The sequence below is a fragment of the Rissa tridactyla genome, chromosome 5, assembly GCF_028500815.1.
Source record: "Rissa tridactyla isolate bRisTri1 chromosome 5, bRisTri1.patW.cur.20221130, whole genome shotgun sequence".
Lineage (NCBI taxonomy): Eukaryota > Metazoa > Chordata > Aves > Charadriiformes > Laridae > Rissa > Rissa tridactyla.
The window spans coordinates 55,115,075-55,140,821 of record NC_071470.1 but is presented as its reverse complement, the minus strand read 5'-3'; the positions used below and the strand labels follow the sequence as shown (position 1 = coordinate 55,140,821).

General features: G+C 38.2%; 1 protein-coding gene across 3 annotated transcripts in view; it reads right to left on the bottom strand.

The window, feature by feature from the left end:
- Positions 1 to 25,747, bottom strand: part of BANK1 (B cell scaffold protein with ankyrin repeats 1) — a 161,644-nt gene that overhangs the window by 109,511 nt on the left and 26,386 nt on the right. For all 3 annotated transcript variants that reach the window (XM_054203896.1, XM_054203898.1, XM_054203897.1), the window contains exons 3-6: positions 21,414 to 21,479; positions 9,817 to 9,965; positions 8,506 to 8,644; positions 6,418 to 6,560 (exon numbers count right to left, since the gene is read on the bottom strand). In XM_054203896.1, coding sequence (XP_054059871.1) covers positions 6,418 to 6,560; positions 8,506 to 8,644; positions 9,817 to 9,965; positions 21,414 to 21,479 — 497 coding nt within the window. The remainder of the gene's footprint in view (positions 1 to 6,417; positions 6,561 to 8,505; positions 8,645 to 9,816; positions 9,966 to 21,413; positions 21,480 to 25,747) is intronic.

The following is a 25,747-nucleotide window of genomic DNA, read 5'->3' as shown; positions in this document are numbered from 1 at the left end:
TTAAGCACACCGCAAGGGAACCCTGAGCCAGTGAGGAGTTTGAGAAAGCCTGCGTTTTATCCAAATAGAGATTTAAAGAAGTAAAAGCACTACTTTCTCCCTGTGTCCTTGCAGGCACATTCTTCTTTCCAGAAGCCGCTCAGAATTAAGCTAGTGAGTTTGCAAGCGATTCTTCCCATGCTCACTGAAGCACAGTCAGCTGCTCTCTGTTCCACCCTTCAATCTTGGTCCTTCTGCAAGTACTTCTACCTGCCCCAGAGTTCATCATCAGCAGCTTGTCCTTTCTCAGTACCACCTCCCCAGATGTAGTCACTATCTCCATTCCCTCACCCCCTTTTCAGAGCAGCACGACACAGCTGTAAAAAACAGAGAAGCCCCAAGTGCTGACCATCACCAAAAATATCCTTGGAAAAGGAACAGACCAAGCACATATTTTGCTACTTTTGTGAATGAGATAACCTACATTGTTTAATAACTGCTAACAAAGCCCTGAAAACATGTGCCACTGAAACACAGCATACACAGCCAGTAAATTAACATATTTCTCACTGGCGTTAGCAGTACTAACAAGGTTACATTTACATAAAGATTAACTTCTTCAGTAGTTCTTACATATCAGACACTACTTTATATGCAATTCAACATCTAGATTACTTCTGCCAAAGAGAATGGGCTAAGCTTAAAAATAATTTAGGCATTTCTAACAATTTTAGCCAGTGATAGAATACAGAGAGATTTCATACTTAGAGGAAAAGAAAAAAACATTTTAAAATAACAGCTGCTGACGTAGCTTAGAAGATTGAAATATTAAAAACAGTTTCAAAGGAAGTAGCTCTGGGGATCAGGTAAAGGCACATACATAATATGACCACATAAGTGATATAGCTATTTCTTACAAGTATTCATAGAAAAGGCTGCAGTTTATTTTCATTCTTCTTTTTCAATATACACCATAACTGGAATCCTGTTTGATGACTATAATAAAAACATCCTTTAAGATACCAAGTCTCCCAGAACCATAGGAGTATTATTCAACCAAAGTCTGTCATAAAGACTTCCTGAATCTCTCTAGATACTCTGAGTCACTCAAGCTAACACGAACCTATCAATTTCAGTAATAAGGACCTTAGTTTCTTTTTTTTTAAGCCTAAGAAATCTGTACCAAGAAACCACAACACTAAATAATTGAATCAATAGTTGCATTTGGTAGAAAGTCTGAGAGGAAAAATACAGCATATAAATCCAGCAGAATGCTGACATGAGAAGTTGATGAAAAGTAAAAAATGGAATATGAAAAAGTTTAATTATGAATTATAAAATCAGTCAGTAGACCAGGTTACTGTAAGAACACAAACTCCCTAAGGAAGCTTCTTTAATGCATAATTATATGAAAGTGAGAGAACAAAAAAATTCAGGGCCTTTAACCAATGCTCACCTTCATGTATTCTGATAGCAAGTTCATTCAGCATTGTCATTCAGTTATTATGATCCCAACTCTTCCTACTTCAGTATAAAATTTCAGGTTTTTTTCTTTTGAAACTTATGCAAAGAAACCGATTTCATTTTTTACTCTCTGGATTTCCTTACAATTCAAATATTTATTTGCTTCTCTGAGTGACAGAAGAGCCAATGAGGAGAGGTGCCATGCTGGACCTTGTTCTCACCAACAAGGAAGGGAACGTGAAGCTCAAGGGCAGCTTTGGCTGCAGTGACCATGAGATGGTGGAGATAAAGATCCTTAGGGTGGTGAGGAGGGCGCACAGTAAGCTCACTACCCTGGACTTCAGGAGAACATGCTTTGGCCTCCTCAGGGATCTGCTTGGTAGAGTACCACGGGATAACGCCCAGGAGGGAAGAGGGGCCAAAGAAAGCTGGTTAGTATTCAATGATCACCTCCTCCAAGCTCAGGTGTGATCCATCCCAACGAAGAGGAAGCCAGGCAAAACCACGAGGAGTCCTGCATGGACGAACAGGGAGCTCCTGGACAATCCCAAACAGAAAAAGGAAGCCTATGGAGGGTGGAAGCAAGGACCAGTATCCTGCGAGAAATACAGAGAAACTGTTCAAGGAGCCAGGGATCAGGTTAGGAAAGCTAAAGCCCAGATAGAGTTAAATCTGGCCAGGGACGTCAAGGGCAACAAGAAAAGCTTCTACAGGTATGTCAGTGATAAAAGGAAGACTAGGGAAACTGTGGGCCATCTTTGGAAGGAAATGGGAGACCCGGTCACTCAGGATATGGAGAAGGCCTCGATCTTCTCCAGTAAGTCAGTCTTCCAGCCACACCGCCCAAGTCACAGAAGGCAAAGGCATGGACCAGGAGAATGAAAAAACCGCCCACTGTAGAAGAACACCAGGTTTGAGATCATCTAAGGAATCTGAAGATGCACAAGTCCATGGGACCTGATGAGATCCGTCTGCACGGGTCCTGAAAGAACTGGCAGATGAAGCTGCCAAGCCACTATCCATCATATTTGAGAAGTCGGGGCAGTCCAGTGAAGTTCCTGCTGACTGGAAAAGGGGAAACATAACCCCCATTTTCAAAAAGGGAAAAACGTAAGACCCAGGGAACTAGAGGCCAGTCAGTCTCACCTCTGTGCCCGGCAAGATCATGGAGCAGATCCTCCTGGAAACTATGCTAAGGCACATGGAAAATGAGGAGGTGATTGGTAACAGCCAGCATGGCTTCACTAAGGGAAAATTGTGCCTGACAAATTTGGTGGCCTTCTGTGACAGGGTTGCAGTGTCGGTGGATATGGGAAGAGCAACTGACATCATCTACCTGACTTGTGCAAAGCATTTGACACTGTCCCACATGACATCCCGATCTCTAAATTGGAGAGACGTGGATTTGACAGATGGATAACGAATTGTCTGGATGGCGATAGTCAAAGAATTGTGGTCAATGGCTCGATGTCCAAGTGATGACCAGTGATGAATGGCATTCCTCAGCAGTAGGTATTGGGACCAGTGATGTTTAACACCTTTGTCAGTGACGTGGACAGTGGGATCGAGTGCGGCCTCAGCGAGTTTGCAGACTACGTCTAGCCGTGTGGTGCAGTCAACACGCTGGAGGGAAGGGACGCCATCCAGAGGGACCCGGACAGGCTTGAGGGGTGGGCCCATGCAAACCTCATGAAGTTCAACCAGGCCAAGTGCAAGGTCCTGCACCTGGGTCATGGCAATCCCAGGCACAAATACAGGCTCGGTGGAGAATGACTGAGAGCAGCCCCAAGAAGGACTTGGGGCTCCTGGCTGATGAGAAGCTCAACATGAGCCGGAAATGTGCACTTGCAACCCAGTAAGCCAACTGCATCCTGGGCTGCATCAAAAGAAGCATGGCCAGCAGGTCGAGGGAGGTGATTCTGCCCCTCTACTCCACTCTCATGAGACCCCACCTGGAGTACTGCATTCAGCTCTGGAGCCCTCAGCACAGGAAAGACATGGAGCTGTTGGAGCAGGTCCAGAGGAGGGCCACAAAGATGATCAGAGGGCTGGAGCACCTATGCTATGAAGACAGACTGAGAGAGTTTGGGTTGTTTGGCCTGGAGAAGAGAACGCTGCAGGGAGACCTTATAGCAGCCTTCCAGTACCTTAAAGGAGCCTACAGGAAAGATGGGGAGGGACTCTTTAAGAGGGATTGTAGGGATAGCATGAGGGGCAACAGTTTCAAACTGAAAGAAGGTAGATTTAGATCAGATATAATGAAGAAATTCTTTACGCTGAGGTTGGTGAGGCACTGGAACAGGTTGCCCAGGGAAGCTGCAGATCCCCCATCCCTGGAAATGTTCAAGGCCAGGCTGGATGGTGCATTGAGCAACCTGGTCTAGTAGGAGGTGTCCCTGCCCATGGCATGGAATTAGATGATCTTTAAGGTCCCTTCCAACTCTAACCATTTTATGATTCTAAAACGCCTTGCTAATGTTGGTAAATGCTTTTTAAATTCAGACACATTTGGAACATAGAGCATTAAAATCTAGTGGATGTGGCGAAGAGTTTCATCCAAAACCATGTTTTGTAAGAATCTTAGAATACGTTTAATCTAAAATACAGCTAGTGTTAATCTTTAATTCCTCTCTAAAAAGAGGAATTTCCTAAGTGGAGCAGTACCATACCTTGCTTGTCTCCCACTAATATATATGAACTGACGTCACCATCAGTAAAAGGCGTACACAGCTGTAAACCTATTTGTTGGGTTTTGTTTATCTGCTTGGCTTCATTGGGGCACAAAATGGAAAAGCGGACAACAATCTAAATGATGACAGCATCTCAAAGTAGCTGGAAGGGCTGGCAACCCAATATACAGTACAATGAAAGCATTTTACCAAAACATTGTGTTTTTGGTATGCATTACTGTAACAATTTGCTTTCATCACAGAATTTTAATGAGGAGATACTTCTCTGATTGTAAGCATTTGTGAAAATCTTGAACTTTTCTTTGAACCACAGAGCAATATTGTTTTGATCAATAATTGCTGTAAGCTTTTCTATTTTATTTTAATTTTGTTTTCCATTGTGTTTGATTGTTACTTTGCATAGATAAACCACTGCTGCCCCAGGATACTTTTGCAAATAAGCTGATAGCCTCAAAGGTTTTAATTATGCCGGTTAAATAAAAGTTATTACTCCTCCTGCTACTTGATGGGAATTCTAATTAGTATCAAGTCTATTTTGCTTTTCCTTGTGTGAACTTATTTTTAAATATTAAGTTCAGTCATGTTCTGTAAATTGCATCTTTACAATGTATCTTATTGCCATTAAATCAGGCTTACAAGAGAGCTTACAGTATTTTAAAAGTTTGTGGAAATAGTTTAACCTAGCTAGTTAGTATACCTCACTCTGTAGCCCCGCAGGTACCATTAAGTATGGTAACAAATCTTCCAACACGTATGTACACTTACAAAAGAATTACCATTAGTATACTTTCCCACAGAGCAGCCATGATATTGTGTGGATTGTAAAACTTACCCAATTACAAAATTTTTCTCGGCATTAATTTTTCAGTTGCCAAAACAATAAAATTAAGAGCAGGCAAATAGTGCCTCCTCATTGAAACCCCTGCTTATTATCCAGATGAATAAAAGTGAGGAAATTGTTAAACATACCTGATAGTCATAACACTACAATTGTGTGCACTACTGCTCTGCACAGAATTATTTTTGCATTTGAATATAATTTGAATTGCATGTGTCTTACTAAATGTTACTCATGCTGGTTAAATGAAGGGTCAAACTCCTGAATAACACAATTAATTCTCCAGTGGAAATACCAGGTGTGTTGTAGGTATCCAGGTTACATTGTTAATTATAATTTTTTTAATCATTATGACACACTTCTTATGCATAAATTTTAAATGAAACCTGTTAGAAGTCTACTTCGATGTCCTTCAACATACAGGCTAAAGAATGATGGATACTATAAGGATTTTAAGAACGTATTTGTACTTGGAGTTGCACTATTTTTCTTGTGCAACAGCATGTTGTCTTAGAACAGAAGTGACTTGTACTTGGAAGGATTCTACTCCCATCCTTAATAGAACACTAATAATGCACTACATCATTTTTTATTAATCCTTTCATTATGAGTGTAATGCCTTAGGTGGTAGATAAGGTAGATTTGTCACAGGAAAATGAGACTGTCTGCACTGGAAACACAGACTATTATTTTTGTTCTGGCTTTGCAATTACAATTTAGATATCGTGACAAGTCTGCTTGGGCTACCCACCATTCAACAAATGATACTTGAAATTCTGTCCTTTCTTAATACATGCTTTCTTATTATTTTTTACGTGCCATTGGCAAAGAACGTGCTGCAGAGCACTGCAGCCTGCTGTGCTGATTTGAAACCCATCTCAAAACCTGAATTCTTCTAAATATATGCAAAGAATCTGCATAGCAACCAGTAAACCACATGAATGATAATTCAGCAGCTGTAAACAGACTCTATATGAATAGCAACCTACTGTCTTCCATAGATGCTATGCCAGAAAAATCCTGTTTGCTGGTGAATGAATAACAATCCTCCAAATACAATGTGACTTAAGGTTAGTTGCTTCTATTGGTTTTAAAACATACTAAAAAGAACACTTTCAATGGAGAGGGACATCACTACTTTTGTTATTATTTTCATCCTCTGTAATGCAGGATGTTGTTCATCAGGGATATACATCGCAAAGGATGTTTATAACACTCTAAACAAAAAAAAAAAAAAAAAAAAAGAGAAAATTTGTTTTCACTTGCCTGACTTGCTTACAACTAGACATCTCAAAGACAGGCCTCTGTAATCCTGAGCCTATTACTGAGTCATTACTCATTACTGTGCAATCCAAAGAATTCTTTACAGCACAGTGTATTATTTCTTAGGTCATATTGTCTCTACTTTTTTTTTTTTTTTAATTAAAAACTCAGAATTCAACTTACCTGACAAGTGAAAGATATTGGGTCAGCCACTTTCTTTAAAACGTGCTCAATCTCCTCTACTGCAGTATAGTACTCGATCTGCGCTGTGGTCTTAATGACTCCCCCACAGTAGACATTTACACATACAGGGCCAGCAGGAAAATCTTATAAAACACAAATCATAACAATAGCTGAAAATAATTTACAATCCCAGACCAGAGGTCTCAGGGAATGAGTAAAAGAACCGGAAAATATCACAGAAAATGGATAGAGTTGATGAACTAGATTTGCATTTCACAGATGATTCAGCGTAGTCATTTTTTTATTCAGGTCTTTCAGTCTAACATTAAAAAGCTGACAAAAGAAAATACATATCTGCAAATCTGTTTAAAACAAAGCTATTGTATTGCTTCACAGTAGAAAGGAGATGAAAACAGTATGCTTCAAATTTCCAACTTCCCTTTGATAGACTGATGGCCTATAATCAGCTCCCTTATGCCTACAAATTAAGGAAAAGTTCATTTATTACAAATAGCGGAATTGCTATTCATCTTTTGAAACATTTTTCTTAATTGCAGGCAAGGTTCTCAAAATTGGATTTGAACTAGGCTGCAGAAATTGCAGTATAATTACTTCCATTCCAGTTGTTTACCTAGTAAAAGCAAAGGAAAGAGGCACTTGTACAGTCTGTTACTTAAGTATGACTTGCTCTGTGTATGCAGCATGAGCCCTCTTTATGAGCACATTTTATAATTCATTAGTATCCGTTGTGCCAGGCATCCTGCTGTACCATACCAGCACTGGCACGGTTTTCTTAAAATTCTAACTCTCCCCCACAAAAGAGTGATAAAAATGGGCAACCCTGAAAATGGAGAAGAGAAATAGGGTCAGAAGAATAATGCTGGTTTTTGTTGTTGTTTTTTTTAAAAAGGGTACTCCCAAACTTCCAACTTTTCCAGATTTTGAAACAGAAAAAAGCCTACAGAGAGAAGCATTAAATGCAAATGATATAGGAAACAAAGTTAAACTTGGGCTGCAGCGCTCTACCAATTTTTTCATAATATTTCATTTACTGTTCATATTTTATTTCTTCATTCACTACAGAAACCTTCCTGATTAACAATGTTCTCCCAGAATAATTCCAGAAGAATCTTTTAAGATCTGTGAATGAGGATTTCAGCTTTCCTTCTCTGAAACTCCGTTATAGATGGAAGTTTCCTGTTGGTCATGTACTTCCCAACCAGGTCTCTAAAAACAAACTCTCTGCACCATCACAGTGATAAAGAACCTCAGGTCATATGTGGCCATTGTCTCAGGACAGTGTCCAGGATGACAGTCAGGCCACAGAATTACCCAAACGTAGCTCCAAGAAGCCACTGTTGAAAGTTGTAGCCTACATATTCTTCCTGTCTAATGTTGCATTGCAATGGTTTTAGAATAAAATATAAGTTCCTTTGGTAATTCACAGCTTGCAGTGGCATAGCAAGTTACACTCTGAATACTTTGGTGAAATTTTTTTTTAATTTTGAACTCACATCAAGTGAGTGGGGATAGGTGTGGCCCTTAAATCTGTACAGATCTCCTAAGAGAAACTGTTGTTAACTAGTTCAAACTGTTGGCAACTGGTTATGGACAGATCAGTTGAAAAAAATCATTAGAAACCAGCAGAGCTTAGTGATACATAGAAATGACATGGACATGAACAAAGAAAAAAAACCTATTTCCTGTATCAGTAAGAATTATAGAGAGCAGTTTAACTATATTTATTGCATTAAATATAAAATGAAATGTTTTAGTAATAGAGTAGTAAGAAAAGAATATTAGCTTTGCATTTTATGGCAGTGATTTTGAAGAATGCTAATCTGTGACTAATCAATGACATTTTAAGACTGCCACCTGCCATTTAACCACAAAAAACCAACCTAATAGAACCTAGTTTCCCATAAATCAGAAGGCCTTGCTTCTCTGCATTATTAATAAATGTTCTTTGTGCAAAACCCATGTACAGGAAACACCTACAAAATAGTGGGAAATGTAACTACTTATCAGAAAAAGTGAAGGGAGTCCAAAATTTTCCGTTTATTTAAAGGTAAAGAATGTTTTTCTTACCTAAGGCTTTCATGTACTTGACCTTCTTATTCCAGGATGCTGGCAGTGTCCTAATTTGTTGATTATCTGCTATGAATTCAATTTCTAAAGTTTCATCGTCTATTTCATCTTTCAACAAAATGAATATTTCACCAGGGTTCTATAAAATTAAAATATGTTCCCATTAGTCCTTCGGAAAATTATACTGAAAGTATAAAATGCAAATGAAAGCATAAGTTGGAAGGAAAGTTCCTTTACCAACAGCTTCATACAAAAAAAACCCAAACACATAATACCAAAACAGGATGGCATCTCAGTGTTATCCTTTAGTATTTTACTGACACGAATGACACAATTAATACAGTATTTGAAATTCAGCTTAGCTAACAATATTTTAAAACAGTATTTTAAATGCATAAGTAGGTGAATTGTTACACTTTTAAAGACCATTCTACATTACAGTCTGGAATAATGACATTCAACCTAGTAAGATGAACCTAAAATACTTCAGACTCACATAAACTCTTCCAGTGAACTGACAGTAAAGTAAGTCAGAAGCAGCAGGTAATGTGAGACAATACCCCTCTACCGCGTCCTGAACCACAGGGAATGTTACTCCCTTAGAACTGTACTGATTTCAACAATGAAATAATGTGTATAAGTCATCTTTGAAAGACAGCAAGCAAAATACTTGACATTCCATGTACACCGCAACCTCCATATCTGACCATGGCTGCTCACTTATATAAAGGAACGCAGTGCTGGATATTGTACTTTCTCTGTTTACATTTTCACATATTTTCTCACAGCAACTCTGATTAAAAACACATATGAACATTTTTGTCCATCAGATACGCATGCAGATATAGGCAAACAAATAATTCTGATGTAATTTAGAATCAGACATGGTATACGCTCACACAAGAACTTGTGCAACTCATTTAGTATGGTCACATATACATGTACCCATATACCCATCAGGGATTCTTGCCAAAAGACACTCCATATCTCTCAAGAAGTGCCCGACTACATGCTCCCTCTAAACTACAGGGTCCACGTAACAGTAATATCTCCACCCAAACTGCCAAATAATTCTAATAGAGATAAAATCCCTCAGAGGCTATCTCAAAACTATTTTATTTGCAAATCCTTTGGCTGCACTGTAGATGTGACACAAAGGCAAAATAAATCCCATTGCAGTCTCCATGCAGTCTCATTTTGGCCCCGTATCTGCTATTTGTTTTCAAAACTATTATAGTACGAATGAGATTGCAGCAGGAAGAGAAGAACATTGACTGTTATCCCACAGATTTTAGCATCCAAAAAACTTACCTCACATGATATTCTTCCTGGAAGCACCAATATCGACTGCTCGTTAGTTTCTAATGTTTCAGAAAGTACATCTGTTTTAAAACTGAGGTCTGTTTTTTCTGATGCTTTCCTGACATCTGCCAAGTTAACATCAAAGCTAGTCTGGTGATCTGAAATAAGTAATGTGGAATGAGGACATTGTTAATAATCCCAGATCAACAAGACATGGTAATGATGTGGTTTCTGACATATTAGAGACTCATACATTTGGAGTCACACTAAGGTCACCGCACGAAAGTCTGGCAAAATTCCTTTCATTTAAACGTGGTGAGGTTTCCGTGTTTGATAAAGAGCTTACCTCTGAAGCTCTGATCCTGCAGTCTTTATATGAACTGCCTCTGCTCATATGCTTCGTCTTACTGAAGTCAAAAGGGACATCACCTTTAGACCAAAGTCATCACGACCAACGAGGTCACAAAGATCAGCCAGTTTCGTAGTCTCAGAAGAACAAAATCTCATATGCTGGATTTTTACCACTCTTGCTTTCCCTATATGTAAATAAGGACACGCTACATGTTTGCGACATCAGCCCACCAGTCTACAGGGAGGATTTGGGAGGATTTATGCGAGGGCAGCGATACCTGTGACCAGGTAACTATGGCAGGAGACACAGTTTCCATAGTCTTTGCCCTCCCCTTCATGGACAAAATGATGAACTGAAAGCATATGGTTTTTATGTGTGGGATATTCTGGTTTTGGAAATGCTACACCAGTCATACAGGCAGCTTGCAACCAGTTTCTTTTCTGTTTTGCTGTGCCAGTAAAGACCCAAGAGCCATAGTGAATCCTTCACCAAATCACGTAATTTTTATGAGGAAATAGAGAAGAACTGACAACTGCATCTGCAGAGCTCTGACTAAGCCCGTGTTTTAGAAAAGCTATTCTTCACACCTGCTACTTCTCAGCTGCATCACTACTACTCCTTTCCAGACACCCTATTACACCGTACAAAACACTCTTGCCACCCATCTCAAAGGACTGCAGCAGCTCTTCATCACGCTGGATTAACCAGCATATTGCAGTCACCTAGTTAGATTAATGATATCATTCCAAGCAGCTCAGAGTTAAAAAATCTTGACTGGCTGGTGAGAAAATATCCTGAGAGACATCAACTGTATCTTGCATTACTGTAAATTATGGAACACGCACAGTCAATTACATTCAAGGACACAAATAACTTTTCAGGCACATCTTTTTCTCTTAAATAGATGTAGAATATTAATACAAATTAGTGATGGGCAGAACTCAGAACATGAGCAATTTGGCTTTGCTCAAACAAGTACCACAGCTATTTTGAGTTTTTTTTTCAAAAGTGCCCAAGTGACTGAGGTATGCAAACAACACAGTGCTCCTAAGTGGCACAGAACTCTTTCCATTCAGCATTGGTACTAGTAATTTACAATTACTTTTCCCCAGTTCTTGCTTGCTTTTATTTCCCCCATATGTACCAGTTTGTACATACAGAATGTTTGCTTTCCTTACCAACCTTGCCTTGCTTAAGAAGGCATAGTTTTTAATAAACTTCTATAATAAATGTTCCTGCTAAGTGAAGTTATGCCAGGGAATGTAGTACAGAAACTTGGGTATGCTATGTCTGACGTAGATTTTTCCCCTGCCCCCCCAGACATGTGCTTTGATTGTTAGAGAAATCCCAGAAAAAGGTGGTAAAAAAAAAAAAGTATCATTTGTCCATGTTGTGTTGAGGAAGCTAAAGGTTCTTTGAATACCTAAGGTGGGAGGTTCAGTGTTCATCATCAGCTAGTAAAACCTCCCCAGCCTATTTCTGCTTATAATCTCATATTTTTAAGGCGAACTAATTCTGAATTCAAGCTGTGAATTCAGCATAGATTGGTAAAATTACACTGAACCTACGTGTAGGCACGCTTTACTGAAGTAGTTTTAATTCCATTTGCTTTAATTTATTTTGGAAGTTAAATAGGCTACACTGAACAAAGGCTATTTTGATTCTGAATGAGAATCCACCCACAGTTCAATGCAGTTTAACTAATCCAGCTCAAAATCTAAATACATTAATTTATCTGATTATCACTGTGAAGACTAGACTTTATTTAGCACCACCCTTCAGAAAAAGGAAGGCCTGAATCCTTGCTAAGGAAAACAGGATACTGTATGCCCACAGAACGTACTTTGGGAATATTATGTGTTCATATTTTAAGTCACTCATAAATCTTATACTTAAGCACATCGAATTTACTTCAGAAGACAACTCATCTGAGATGCATGCTTCTGAATTTTTTTCTGCCACTTTAGGCGAAGGAGTCTTGTGAAGACAAGTAACATTTCATTATCAGATTGACAAAATGGAAGGACTGAATTAACAAATCTGGTAGGTACTGGATTCTCAGATGTCAGCTTTCTGTCAGTGATCATTCGACAAGGATCATGTAGATGCATTCCAATCTATGTGAAGTTCATGACAGCTTTATTCCTACAGTCTGCACTCTGCTTATCGAAGATGACAGTAGTTGCTTCCACCTTTTACTGTCCAAGGTAATTCATCTACTGCGAAGGTCAATGCTTGTGCTAACAAGTTGGTTTAAATTAGGATAATCTTTTCCTCCCACATTAATTGCATTTTAATATTTTTATTATGCCTAGTGATATATGCCTATAATATCAGGACTTCTACCCAGTCAGTACTGGGATTGCATAGCCCTAGAGTTTAGACAAATTATTCAGAAATGTGCCTCTTACATCAAAGACTCGGATATTTAAGAGAATGAGGGATTCCCCTGCTGACTGTGAAAGTGGTTAGCAATTCCTCAGCTAAAAACTGTCAAGCAAGACCTCTTTCACTAAATGTCAGGTCTACCTGACAATCAGTGAAAGCCACGTACAGTAGTCCAAGAATAACAGGGATCTATATTATCACTACTACGTATTTAATAACCAAACTCCAGAGCCACTATCTCCAGCACTCAGATTCCTACCAGCAGTTGCACACTATCTGCCCTAAAACATGGAACATAAAACAATCACGTGAAGCATAATTTGTAATTGCTGAAAAAGCAATCCACCAGAGATTAAGCGAGCCTTGGCTTGGCATTAGCTAAAACAATGTAGTTCGTAAGGGTTTAATACTACACTAATGAGATTCTAGTAACACAAATGAAGCAATGTATAGACAGTATTTGTTTAATGTGCGTAAAAGGTGTTACCTGATGTATAGGTCTTTTGAACATATTCACTGTGAACCCTCTTTACAGTCTTGCTTTTAACCTGAAAGCAATGTCTAGGGAGCTCCCCTAATTGCTAAGGCTTTCAGAAAAATTATAATTTAACAAGAATTTATAACTGTAGGTGAAGATTAGCTTAAAAGAAACATAAAAGAACATCATTATAATGCTGGAATATCTAAGAGAGAGGATTTATTAAAGGGTATTTGTTGTTTGGTAAATCTGTTCTTTTAATGTTTTATATAATGCTGACCTATCTGTGAGGTTCTTAAAATGTAGCAGTAATGATTAAAATAATGGATGAATAAAACCAGACCCTTTCTTGCAGGATCGAGGTATAAGACATTACTAACTATATCTAATGATGCTTAGACAGCACTATGAACTAGAAGCTAAAAAGAAAGGAAATCTGTTATAATCTTCCCTTGAATATTCAGGGCAGTCCTACTGGGAATTATCATCTGTTATAGAGGGTAATGTGCCATTTCCATCAGGTTACTTTTGTTGGCTTACTTTTGACAAATATCTACTGCTGATGGTCACATTGAAAGAACTGATTTTAAATTTAAGTTCCTATTTGAATAATGAAGTATTACACATGTTTACTGTAACAGTTATTCACTTAATTGGGCACAGTGCTGATATTTTCAATTTTCCTTCAATATTCTCTTAATTCATTTAACTTCAATGCATCAATTTTGTATATTTTGCACAAAACCTTTTGGAAAGCATTATTGCTTTCAATTTAACATTTTTAACTGAATTCATGAAATGACTTTGAAATTGCATTCCTTTACATAAACTGAGAAATTTTAATGAAGCCTCTCTAGTCTCTTGTGGATTCAACAATTAACGCCTCACCATGGCTTCTGAACAACTTTCATGCCGCATCCAACCTCCCCCTCGTGCCCCCAAATTCTAACTTTTCAAACACACTCTTTAGCTATCCCTGTTGCAGTCTACATGAGGATTATAAACTGTCTCTGGCTTTGATTACTTGCAATTTGCTACATGTTTTGAGTCAACAATGTATGTGACAGATTTGGGGTATTAAAAATAGCAGAAAACATAAACTTATGAAATATTTATGTGTTTTCTAAGGCTATCCATGGAATAAATCTCACAGCCCAAATTTAGTTGGTTTACAAAAGGAAAACGCCTGCTAGCTTTACAAATTTCAGTTCTTCCTCAAATCTTGCTAAAGCGATACTAGCTGGAGATCCAAAACCGCATTATAAAAAAGGTCCTCATTTATCCCTAGATCACACAACATATAAGAGGATGAGAAATATGGGCAAATCAGGTTAGGCAGATGACAAGGAATGGAAAGGTAATTAAGCACATGTGGCCAATTTGCCATGTGAAATAAAGACAGTGTTAAAGACTAAAATAAAGAGGATTACAGAGGATTTCAGTGCAGGAGTCGTCCCATGTGATATGGTAGGACCACTCCCCAGCACAATGCGAGGTAAAGGTAGAGGTTCTGTGTCACAGAACCACTGGGTTCTGCAAGGTATAAATGACAAGCATGACTCGTACATAAATGGCTTCCTTGCAATTCAAAAGCTTGAAGTCAAACACACGTGTGAGCACTCTAGAAATGTGTATGAAAGTACAGCCACATAGAAAAAAAAAAGTAACCTTCTGTAATGTGGAAAAAAAAAAATCAGGAAAAAACACATATGCACATCATATTCTTCCTGCGATTCACCATAAGTTTATCATAGACATTTATGAACCTTAATCCTCTTAAAGTATGGGCATTTGTAAATGCTGTATGAAGTCGGCAGAGACTGCAGCAGAGTGAGATTGAAAGGCAGCCTCTAACTGCATAAATTGCTCTATAAATGACCAGAGAAAGGCTATGAGAAACACGAAGGCAGAAAACATCACCACACTGGGCTTCATTCAATGAGCCTGTTTTACTCAGCATGAACATGGGATTTGCTTTTACCATAAGCCCTTTCTAAGATACGATTTCAAAGCAAATCCCCTTTTATGCTCTGCTGAAAAGTTTTCTTTCACTGATGGTGAGAGTGGGTTTAGGAATGGAAAGGTTTCTAGAAATCACATAAAATTATTAAATACATATTCAAATATATGAACATCTGACTTAAATCTTAATTTCTTTCATTTGTTTTCTATCATGTATAAATTCCAGACCAAGGTAAACATATTCATTATTGAACAAGCTTTAAATAATGTTTCTCTCTATGCTGAATCATCTGTCTTTTGCAAATACATTGACAGTTATCTTTGTTTTTCTCAAAAGCATTCTCAGTCCCAGTTTCTCCTGCATGGTTGAGTTCTTCTGTCAAAAACAGTAGCTTTCTGTGAGTTGGCCTATTTTGCCCGTGTCTCCAAAATGTTTCTATTACTTTATTTATGGTGAACAATTTTTCTTGCAAATAAGCATCAAACTGACAGTTCCTTTAAAAGATACGAAGAACATTTTTTCCTTTTCTGAATATTTGGAGGCGGTATTTATGTCATCTTAGCAACCGATGGTGCTGCAATTTTCATACATGTCTATTTCTCTCCCATAACAGAGCAATCCCTGGAACATCTCCCCCCCATCTATTGTTTTATGTATTACTATATACATGTAGGCAAAGATTGATTTGATTGCGAAGGTGTATACCCACCTGTTCTTGTGTTATCAGGTATGTTTTCATACACAACAATTTACCAATATATGGAGTCATATAAAAGTCCTATTATGTATAGCCATATTGCATCTGACAGTAAAACCAAGGGTTCTGCCTTCATATAATCCCAAAACAGCAAAAAAGCAACTTATGAATTTATCAATTACCTTTAGGAAACAATTTGCATGAAATTGTATGTATTTCTTCATATATATACTTTCATATGATTTTAACTGTATATTCAGATGCAATCTAAGGCTACGACATCTAACCAGTTCCTAACTAGTCTGTGGCTTGGAAGAAAGATTTGACTTAAACTCAGCAATTAGTGCTTTGTTTAGGATGCATACATTTAGATTAGAGGCTTTTTGGGGACTGAGTTTATCTTTTACTATATATCAACTCATGTTATTATTTTTACTGCAATCAAATCTATGACTTTCAGTTACAGCAGCCACATTAATAATATGACCACTCTCTTGAGCTTTAGACTCACAGTAACTGTCCCAATGAGTTTCTAAACTATTAGGCACACTGATTAGTTTGGAAATAATAACTACCTGCCTGAGGTCATTTAGGTGCTGAGCAGAACTGTTGATGGAGCCCAAGCCTGTTATTTCCAGTTTCTACATTCTGCATACTTTCATCCTGCCTCTTCTCCAGGGAAAGGCAAACAGAAGTCTGGCCTTCTGTGTGCACCAGCAGTTCTCAGTTGTTAAAGCCTAATGTTTTATTAAAGAGTCCATCTATCCACTTTGAGTTACAGGAGTTCTACCACAGTAAGAAGACTTTGGCATTTTGGTTCCATTTCTCTTTGGTATCAACACACACATCTCTCACCTCTGTTTCAGTGAAGGATTATACAACACCAAACATTGCCCAAAATCTGAGACAGCAGCAGAGACAGGTTTTCCTCCTGCTACTGACTCAAACTACCACTGAAGACAAAATGCCTGATAGCAGAGGCATCCAGGGTTGTGACCAGACCTCCAAAACTTGTTTGCCTGATAAAATCGTCCTGCAACTTCCTTATTATTCCAAAGGGGCTAGCTGCAGCTGCCTAGTGGCTCTATTATCTCTAAACTCTATCTCTCTATCTATCTCTTCAAGCCTCTTATAACTGGCCGGGCACAAATTGCACACTGTGCTTGGACAGGGAACTGGCACGTGGCTACATTTTGAATTACATAGACACAGAAGAACACAACTAAAGGGGAGCATTTTAGAATCAAGTCATACTTCAGGGAAGCACACCTGGCAGGCAGGCCAAAAGCTCAGTTTTCAGGCCAAGTAAGGGTTTGAGTTTTTACAGATATTACCCTCAAGGAACTACCAGTGAGTAGCCAAACCTTCCCCTCTTGACCACGTTCGAAGCTATTCTCTTGAGGAAGCATATTTTTTACAGTCAAAGTTCAAACTTCATGACCTTCCAGCTATGTAATTTTTTAACATAACTGAAAAGTCCTTTAATGACTGCATTGGGAGAGGCGAGGGGGGGAAATGCTGGTAGGTGGCATTCTCAGCCTTTGCCCTACTCAAAGTACAGGGTACGTATCATTAATAGCATCCAAATGTTTACTGACACAACACAATATACTCCATGTTACAGCACCCCTTAAATCAATCTGGTAACAGAAGCTAGCTTGGACTGCAGCAGCTCATTTACCAAATAGCATATCTTAGTCTGAGTATGACAGCAGAGCTCCAACACCTGCACAGGGCTCTTATCAATGCCTGGATTAAATTTATGATGCTATTCTTGATCTGTACAGCTCTAAATTACATGGGACTTCTCTATCTAAGAGACCACATGTCTCCCCATGCCATGCTGCCACAGCTGCTGTCAGCAGAAAGACTCACACCAGACACATTTGGTATTAAAGAAAGAAAAAAAGAAAGTGAATTGTCAGCAAGACTGACTCACTAGGGCACAGGCCGCTTTGCACTTTACTCCCACCTTTGGTTTGAAATAGCTAAAATCTACTGACCCTTAAAGCAAGCTAAAAGGTACACTGCTTTCTCAGGAACACAATCAACAGTGGTATTTTCAGACACATCTGAAAGCCATGCTTGCTTTCTAACTCCTGATTATTTTCCTTTTGTTAGGGTTATGAAAGTAATCTGACGTGTTCATCTTTTAAGACACTGTCCTTTAAACTAGCACCTCAACCCCAAAATAGGCACAATTTACTAAAACAGGATTTCAGATAGCATTATAGGAAAGACTAGCAGAGCAGAGGTACTCTGATAGCTCTTCTTTATCTCCAGAAGGGATGCCATCTATTTTGTTACAAAGTGCTGGCCCTTCCTCAGGTTAGTTTGGTAAAGGATACAGGTAACACAGTATGCATATATATATTAGTTTGACAAGACTTCTGAGCAGGACCAAAAGATGTCTGCTGTTAACAGGCAGACAGCTATTGCACTTTAAAATCATCTTTTTGTGCTCCGCTTGCCCACCTCTAATTGGTTCAGTTCATTAGGGAATACAAGACTTAACAGAAAACATTAAAAAAGCCAAAACTGTTTCACAGAAGGGGAACAGCCTTTTCTGAAGCTGAATATCACCTAATGGGTATTTAAATCTGAGGTTCGCTCTGTTGTGTAGGTAAAATAACGAATGCCGATTCCACAATAAAGCATTCACATTTTACCTGTGTTGTTACAAGGCTGTATCCTAGTAAGATTGCTTCACTTTTTCAACCTTAGTACAGATTCTAAATGATTTTTTTTGGGAGCAGAAAATTTCCTGAGGAACCACAAGGGAACTTCTCAAAATACAGCTTTCTAGTAGTAAAAATAAGTCTATAAATAAAATAAAGAAATAAAATAAAGTAAATACATAACAACATTTGTGAGTGGCTAAAGAGCTGACTTGTTCAGTTATCACCTACAGGAATGAGTCCTCATAAATTCACATCATGGTCATTAGCATTCCACAACTGGATCTTTTCCATCACTCCCCAGCAAATCAATTGTTTTCACATCTGCCTGTAGCTTATATTTCCCCAAAGGATTTCAGTGATCATATTGTTTTCCTTTTTCCAATCTACTCTCTGACCTTTCCCCTCAAGGCCTTGCACAATTCACTTTAGTCAATCACTTCTTATTGATTGTTAGCACTTGCGCATTCCTCATCTATCTTTGCTTTATTGGATATAGTTTGTTTTGGGTTTTTTTATATGTCTTGTCACCCACTCGCTGCTCTTTCCACCCTTGTTGCTTTAGATTTCTCACTTAGCTTTCTAATTCTGATCTGTTCAACTTTCATTCCAGATCAAGTCTAAATTCCATCTTCTCTCAGCTTATCCTCTCCTTTGTACTATATGTGTATACTCAAACCAAACTTCAGCTTTTCAGCATGCCAGTCTCCACTTAAAAACTTACACAAAGTGCTGTTCTTTTGTGAATTTGTATTGTTCTAGCAAAAATCCTTTCTTGGCTTACAATTTCTCCTGAGACCTCGTTTGTATCATACATACAATTTAGCACTGCATATACTTCCTTCTTATTAGGGAGAAGCAAAAAGAAGACAGAGTCCCTGGAAACATTTTTTCACAATTTATCCAAAGTCAAAATCTGTCTGGTTACCTGAAGATTCACCTACTTTCTGCAGGGCCCAAACTCTGGTGTATCCGCAGCTGCCATCTTACCTTTCTCGGTTTCGTAAAGACTGACATGCTGAATCTTTGAAACTGCAATCATTTCACTTCTTGGGGTACTTCCCCCTCCAAAGTTTTGCAGTGGTATCAGATAACTGCTCTCTGTTGCACCAGCACAGAAGAAACGTTGACCACTTATTTCCTTACACTCATTCCGGAGTCAGTCTTAACCTCACATACAGGATACATTTATTAGGAATCCCTCTTTCCTAGATGGTCCTTTCACTCATCACAGTGTTTGAGAATTTCTTTGATCCTCTTAGCAACAACCGGACCAGCATTCAGACCAACAACAATTATTAACCAGCAAAGGCTACGTATAAGCAGTGCTATCAAGACGACTGCCAAAAGATGACCAAGAACTGTGGTCCAGGCAAGTTCAGCAAAGATTTCAAGTGAAATTTTTGTTCTTAATGCACTAGTTTCTTGGCTGGAAAATCCTCAGTTCATTTTATTACAATATCAACCATTCAGCAGATGGGAAATGTGGACTTAAAGCTGCTCTTCAACTCCCCATATAAAAGCAGCAAAGGATTCATATAAAAAGAGTCAGGGTTTAAAGCAGGAGTAGCCTGGAGGAACATCTCCCCAGTCCTTTATTTTCTTGGGATTCTCTGTTTTCCCTGACTATTCCCTCTTTTACTGTCTCATTTTTTGGAGATCACAATCACAAATGAGAGGAACGGTGATGCCAACTTATTGAGCACCTGGATGATGAGCCAGTACTGACAAAAAGCCTTCTTTATATCAATGAACTTCTTCAATGCACTGACCCATGGCACATTCAACACAGGGCCAAAAGAGACATCCTTAGAAACCTTGACAATACATCTGTAGGGATACAGCAGTGCAACTTTACAGCGGCTTTCTGCTCGAGATCACACAAATACACCCAGATGCCAACAGAGTCACAAACAGTCCCTACCGGAAAGGAACGGGCACTAATAGGAGATTTGGTAGAGAGAAATGGTTGGCGCTAAATACTCCCTTCCACACTATACAAGTTTCAAAGCAGCATATTTCCAACTAATTCTGGTCTGGACCTGTAGAATGCATACCTTTTAGTGCGCTCCCTGAGTGCACTTTCCATTTTAGTTCTATCTGAAAAGAATCCAACCCACATGCTCCAAGATTGTTCTGCACTGTGAACCAAAGCATGGTAAGCAGGAATGACTGGAGTATTTAAAAGCACACAGGTTGATACTCATGTCTTGAAATTAACTGAAGAAGCTAAAATTCTAAACTCTATACATCACTAACATATATGCTAAACTCGAGCCAGTAAGGAAGAGCGAGTGAGCTTGCAGCATCCTTCTTCCCTTTACACCTTGCCAGCAAAACAGACCCACAGAGCCAGTAACCTCAGAGTCCAGCGGCACAGAACTGCTACGCCAGGAATTCCAAAATAACTTACTCAGCCTTTTCCATCAGTCAGCATGCTGATGCTGTTAAGCCAACCACTTCACAACAGCGTCAACCCAGAAATAAAGTTGTTTAAGTAAGAACTGGAGATAGGAAACATGTTATGTAGTTCTTTACTAAAAGCAAGTGGAGAATTTGCCAGTCAATTTTCTCTATTAATACTCTTTATGGACTTTCACAAATATAAATAGACCTGAAAGGCAAATGTCAACAGGCCCTGAAGTAGGGATGCAGGGCTTCTCCCAACCACTGTCTGCCAATGAATGACACTGCAAATGTAATGCGAGTAGGACTGATCTATCTGAAAGTTCAAATCAGCGCTCTCTTTACTACAACCAAATCTTCTCATGCTGGGAACAGAAAAGGAAATCTCTCCATGTTTTCCTTTTTCTCTACTCTGAAATGAAAGGAAAAAGGAAACATTCCTATTGAATCTCCTCCCCTTTTCACACTCCTCACCAGAATGTGTGGGTGGATGTTTGAGAACAAGGGGTGTTCCTCTACAACACTGTATGCTATGGTAACGTTAGTTTATTGCCTTTCATGTCCAACAAGTTGTAAGAAAACAAATTAAATTTTCTAAAGAGTACTGTCTCTATTCGAGTAAATGTAAGGGGAATTCAACTCACCATCTGCAAGAACTGTTTCATAGATGTAAGACAAAGAGTCTCCAGGATTTTCATTCTGTAGCTTACCTAGGAAAAAAGAAGAATTCTTTAATGGTATCTACTTGTAAATATCTTTAAATGGTCATCAACTCTGATGACAAAGATCATTGCTATCCTACTTGATTGTTTCACAGAATGTTTAGTTTGCTCTAAGGAAGATCTTAACATCAGAAATCATGCTGGGGGGAAAAAAAAAAAGAAATTTTTTAAAAATAAAACAGAGTTAAGAAAACAAATGGACAAACAACCTAAAACCTTAGAAACAAGGAATAACATGACACTGATTCCCACTTTCTTTGTTTAGATTACATTCTGTATGTTTTTTTAGATTAAAGATACAGCTATTCTAAAGCTTCCATTTTGCAGATAGAAAAAAAAAAATAAAATCCAAGGCCTAGTGGAGAGGAACAAGCCTATAAAGATCTTTAGATGGAATTGTATTTACCTCTTTTCAGCAAGCATCCCTGTAACTGATCTTTTCAATTTACTATAGCAGGTAAGAAGTGTGGACTTGAGGAAGAAGATGAGTTTCCCTGAAAGTCAGTATGTCAAACAATGGGAGAAGAGTTGGGTGAAAGGAAAGAAAATAGAATCACGTGGAGGAAAGTGATAAATGTAAAACACGTGCAGGCTTTAGCGTTTGGAAGATGGGAGAACTATGCAGGGTTATGTTTGATAATACAATGAATCTAGCTACAGACTTCCCAGTAGTGGGTCAAAAAAGCAACGGCCACATTATGTAACATACCGGTCAAATATTAAAAACTTGCTGAATACTAGTATGTAAAATGATGACAAAATAAATAACATTTGGACTGCACTCAATGCAGAAATGAGTTCTACAGAAAAGCACATTAGGAAATTAATAATTCTGTTTTCTCAACAGGATTTGAATGACATTCAATACATAAATAATGCAACCACAAACTCAAACACAAAACAAAGTATCAAATAACTGCTAATTAACTGAGTACTATTTATCCTGTGTACTAATGAGGGCTGGTTCCTGGCGGGAGTGGTGGGGGCAGACTTCACTTACATAATTAAAGGCAATGAATGCATATGAACAAGGGTCCTAACTAAAGTTTAATAGGCTACTTTGCACCTGTAACTTTTTGACTTTTGAACACCTAAACTTTGTAACTGTAATAACATTGTCTGGACCAAGTTCTGTCCTCATAGCCATTTAAGTAGGGAGAAACTCTATCTAAAGAGCAAAATCTGATTCTATAAAAAAAAAAAAGTTATTTTGCTATCCTAATATTGATTTATTATTTTTTCCAGTATGAACTTAAACACTTAATTTTTTCGGGGACAGGTGTTACAATTTTTTTAATCTGGAAAACAACATCACCCTTATTTTATCTTATTTCCAAGAAGCTGACACTAACTTAACAGAAATACATCATGGTGAAATTACAAACAGCAATTTGTTAAAACAACATTTATATGCCAAAAAATATACAAGAAATGCATTTTCAGAGGACTTGTCTAGACGCCTTCTAAAAATAACTTGTCGGTAACTGTGATTGGTAACCACAGCGTGAGACTCAACAATACATTATATGAAGGACATGTAAGACTACAGATTCACAAAGCCATTTTACAGTTCTAGCTGCAAAATACCTGCTGGAAACTAAACTTAAATTATTTGTAAGCTTTAGAAATAGCCTTACAACTGCAACTGATGACCGTTTTGCCATAAACAAGACATAAATTTGGATGATGTCCACTTGCAGCCTTGAAAGAGTAGACTAATGCTGATAAATCCATTAATTCATTTTAAAAATAAAATATTTATAACCTAAATAAACAACAGTAAAATCACAGTATATTAATTTAAATTAGTACACACTGTTACAGTAATGCTTATGTTCAAGTCATTTGACTTTTATTATTGATAAAACTCTTTATGAGCTTGTCCTAAATGCTGTTAAAAAACATTCACTTTAAGATGTCAGTGCATTCACTTTTCCAGGTGTAAGCAGTTTTCGTCCAATTAGTGTCAAAAATAAGAGGAAAAACAACACATTCACGATGCATACTTCAGAATCCAAGGGTACAGGTCACCATGACTGCCTAGACAGATTGAAACGTGAGCTGCTAAGAAATCTGATTATATAACAAATAAAGTCTTGACTGGATTTTGCAGAAATAAGAGAAGAAAGAACAAAGAACTCAAACAGTTTAAGCAGCAGGCTTAAATTCCAGGCTGCCACTTAAGTTTCTCTTCTGGTCTGAAATAGCCATGATCACATGCCAGATGAAACAAGTTAGTGACACTAACCACAATTTCTTGTTGACAGCCATCCCCATTACAAATCCCCACCACTGCACTGGCATCCCAGCAATTATTCTGTGTGGGGATGGAGAAACACATCATCTCAGGAAGGTTTATTAACCTCTTAATCTAGCAGCAGTGCCTGCAGAGCAGTTCAAAGACTCATTGGCAGGGCAAAAGGGAAATGAGGACTATACAATAATACACTTCAGCTAACAAAATGCCCCTTCTGCGCTTCTGCTTACAATAAACGCATACAGATTATTTTCCTTTTAATAGAACAGTTTAATTGGCATTTGAGGTGCTCCTCAATAAGCAGATGACATCATTGCCTTAAAGCACCCACAGTGGTATGTACCGTCTGAATGTAAATACCTTGGGGAAGGAGGGAAGGGAGGCACAACTCTGTGGTCTCATCTACTGCAGCCTTCCCTGGCAGTGAACGAGGCCAGAACCACCTACCTGCCTGCCTTCTATTTACTCAATCTTGTGTGTCCATGTGAGAAATCTTTACAATGAAGACTAAGTCTCACAAACACACAAAAACCCAATGCTGTATTCAGTATTCACAAACAAATCAACCCCAAAATTCTAGTGATTTTGTTTCCTCTTCAACTTTGGTTCTTCTTAGTACTTTAGCTTCATTTCATTGTAGACTACAAATCAGTGTCAAAATCTAGGTGAAACGCTTGCCCATTGAAGATAAGGGTAAAGTTCCCACTTAAATGAAGGGGTTTAGCCCTTCAACACAAGTCTTGCTGACAGCCTAAGAAAATCCATCATCATTAGTTACTCATATTTGAGTACCAACACGAAAAGGATGTTACCGGATTTTCCAAACAAAGCAGTGGATTCAAAATGTGAAGCATTACTCCAGTATTCAATATTATACACAAATTCCTGGTACAAGTCCAATAAAAATCTATGACACTGTACTAGAAATGAAACAAGAGACAGATACCATAAAAGCTTATGGTAAAAATACAGTGATTTATTTCTCTTCTCTGTGACCTGCACAATGGTAATTAGCCCACATCTGAAGCAGGCTGAAGATTTGCATATGTTAAGTCCTACTTAAAGCTCCCAGCCTGTTTGTCCTACATTTACTTATTAGAGACAAATACACAATGCTAGTATCTCATTACTACAGATCTGTACCTTACTAGCAGTTGCAAAAGTAGTCTTCTTAGCATTACTCTTCATGGTGATTAAAATTGTGTGCAGGTACACTGGATACTTTTTAAGTAGCAATCAGAAATTAATGCCATGTTGCTGTCTCAAGTAAAAGTTACACACTCATTCTGAGAATCTTTCCTGGGTTGTCAAAGACCGTGGATACAGTTTTCTAGTTGAGTTATGTTATCTTATGTACCTCTTCTCACTTTTCAGTACAATAGCAGATAATGAGTGGATACACGTAGGCTTGTTGAGTGGTTCTCAACTATCAAATTTTATAGAAGTAGATTCTCTTCATGTTTTTGGCAAAAAAAAACCCAAAAAGAAGATACCACTGCTTAGAGAAAAGGCTGGAAGTGGAACTGACAAGAGTCCTTTTGTTGAGCTGTAAACAATGAAACCTAATAAAACAGCAAGCAGCCTAATGGATACCTATGACTCCTGAGCTGTACTGTGAAGTCCCACCAAAAAGTTTCATAAAAGCGCCAGCACACTTCAGAAACAGTGTCAGAGAAAATTATTTTTATTAGATAAGACCTCTTCTCTTACTGCACGTCAATACTGAGGCACAAATAACTACTGGACAATTTCAGGACATTTAAAGATCTAAGTGAATACCTCCAGCTGCAGCCCTATATCTACAAATGCCCTGCTTAAACATATGGCTAGCCTGAATTTGAAGTAGAAGTGTTTCAGGACTAAACAAAAACCCCAGCTATGTCCAGGCTATTAATTCAGAGTACTGAATTAATACATTGCAAGTATGTCAATTTACTATAAAAAGGGGTACACACAGTTCAGCAGACCAAGGAGAAGTCATAGAAAGAAAACGCAAAAG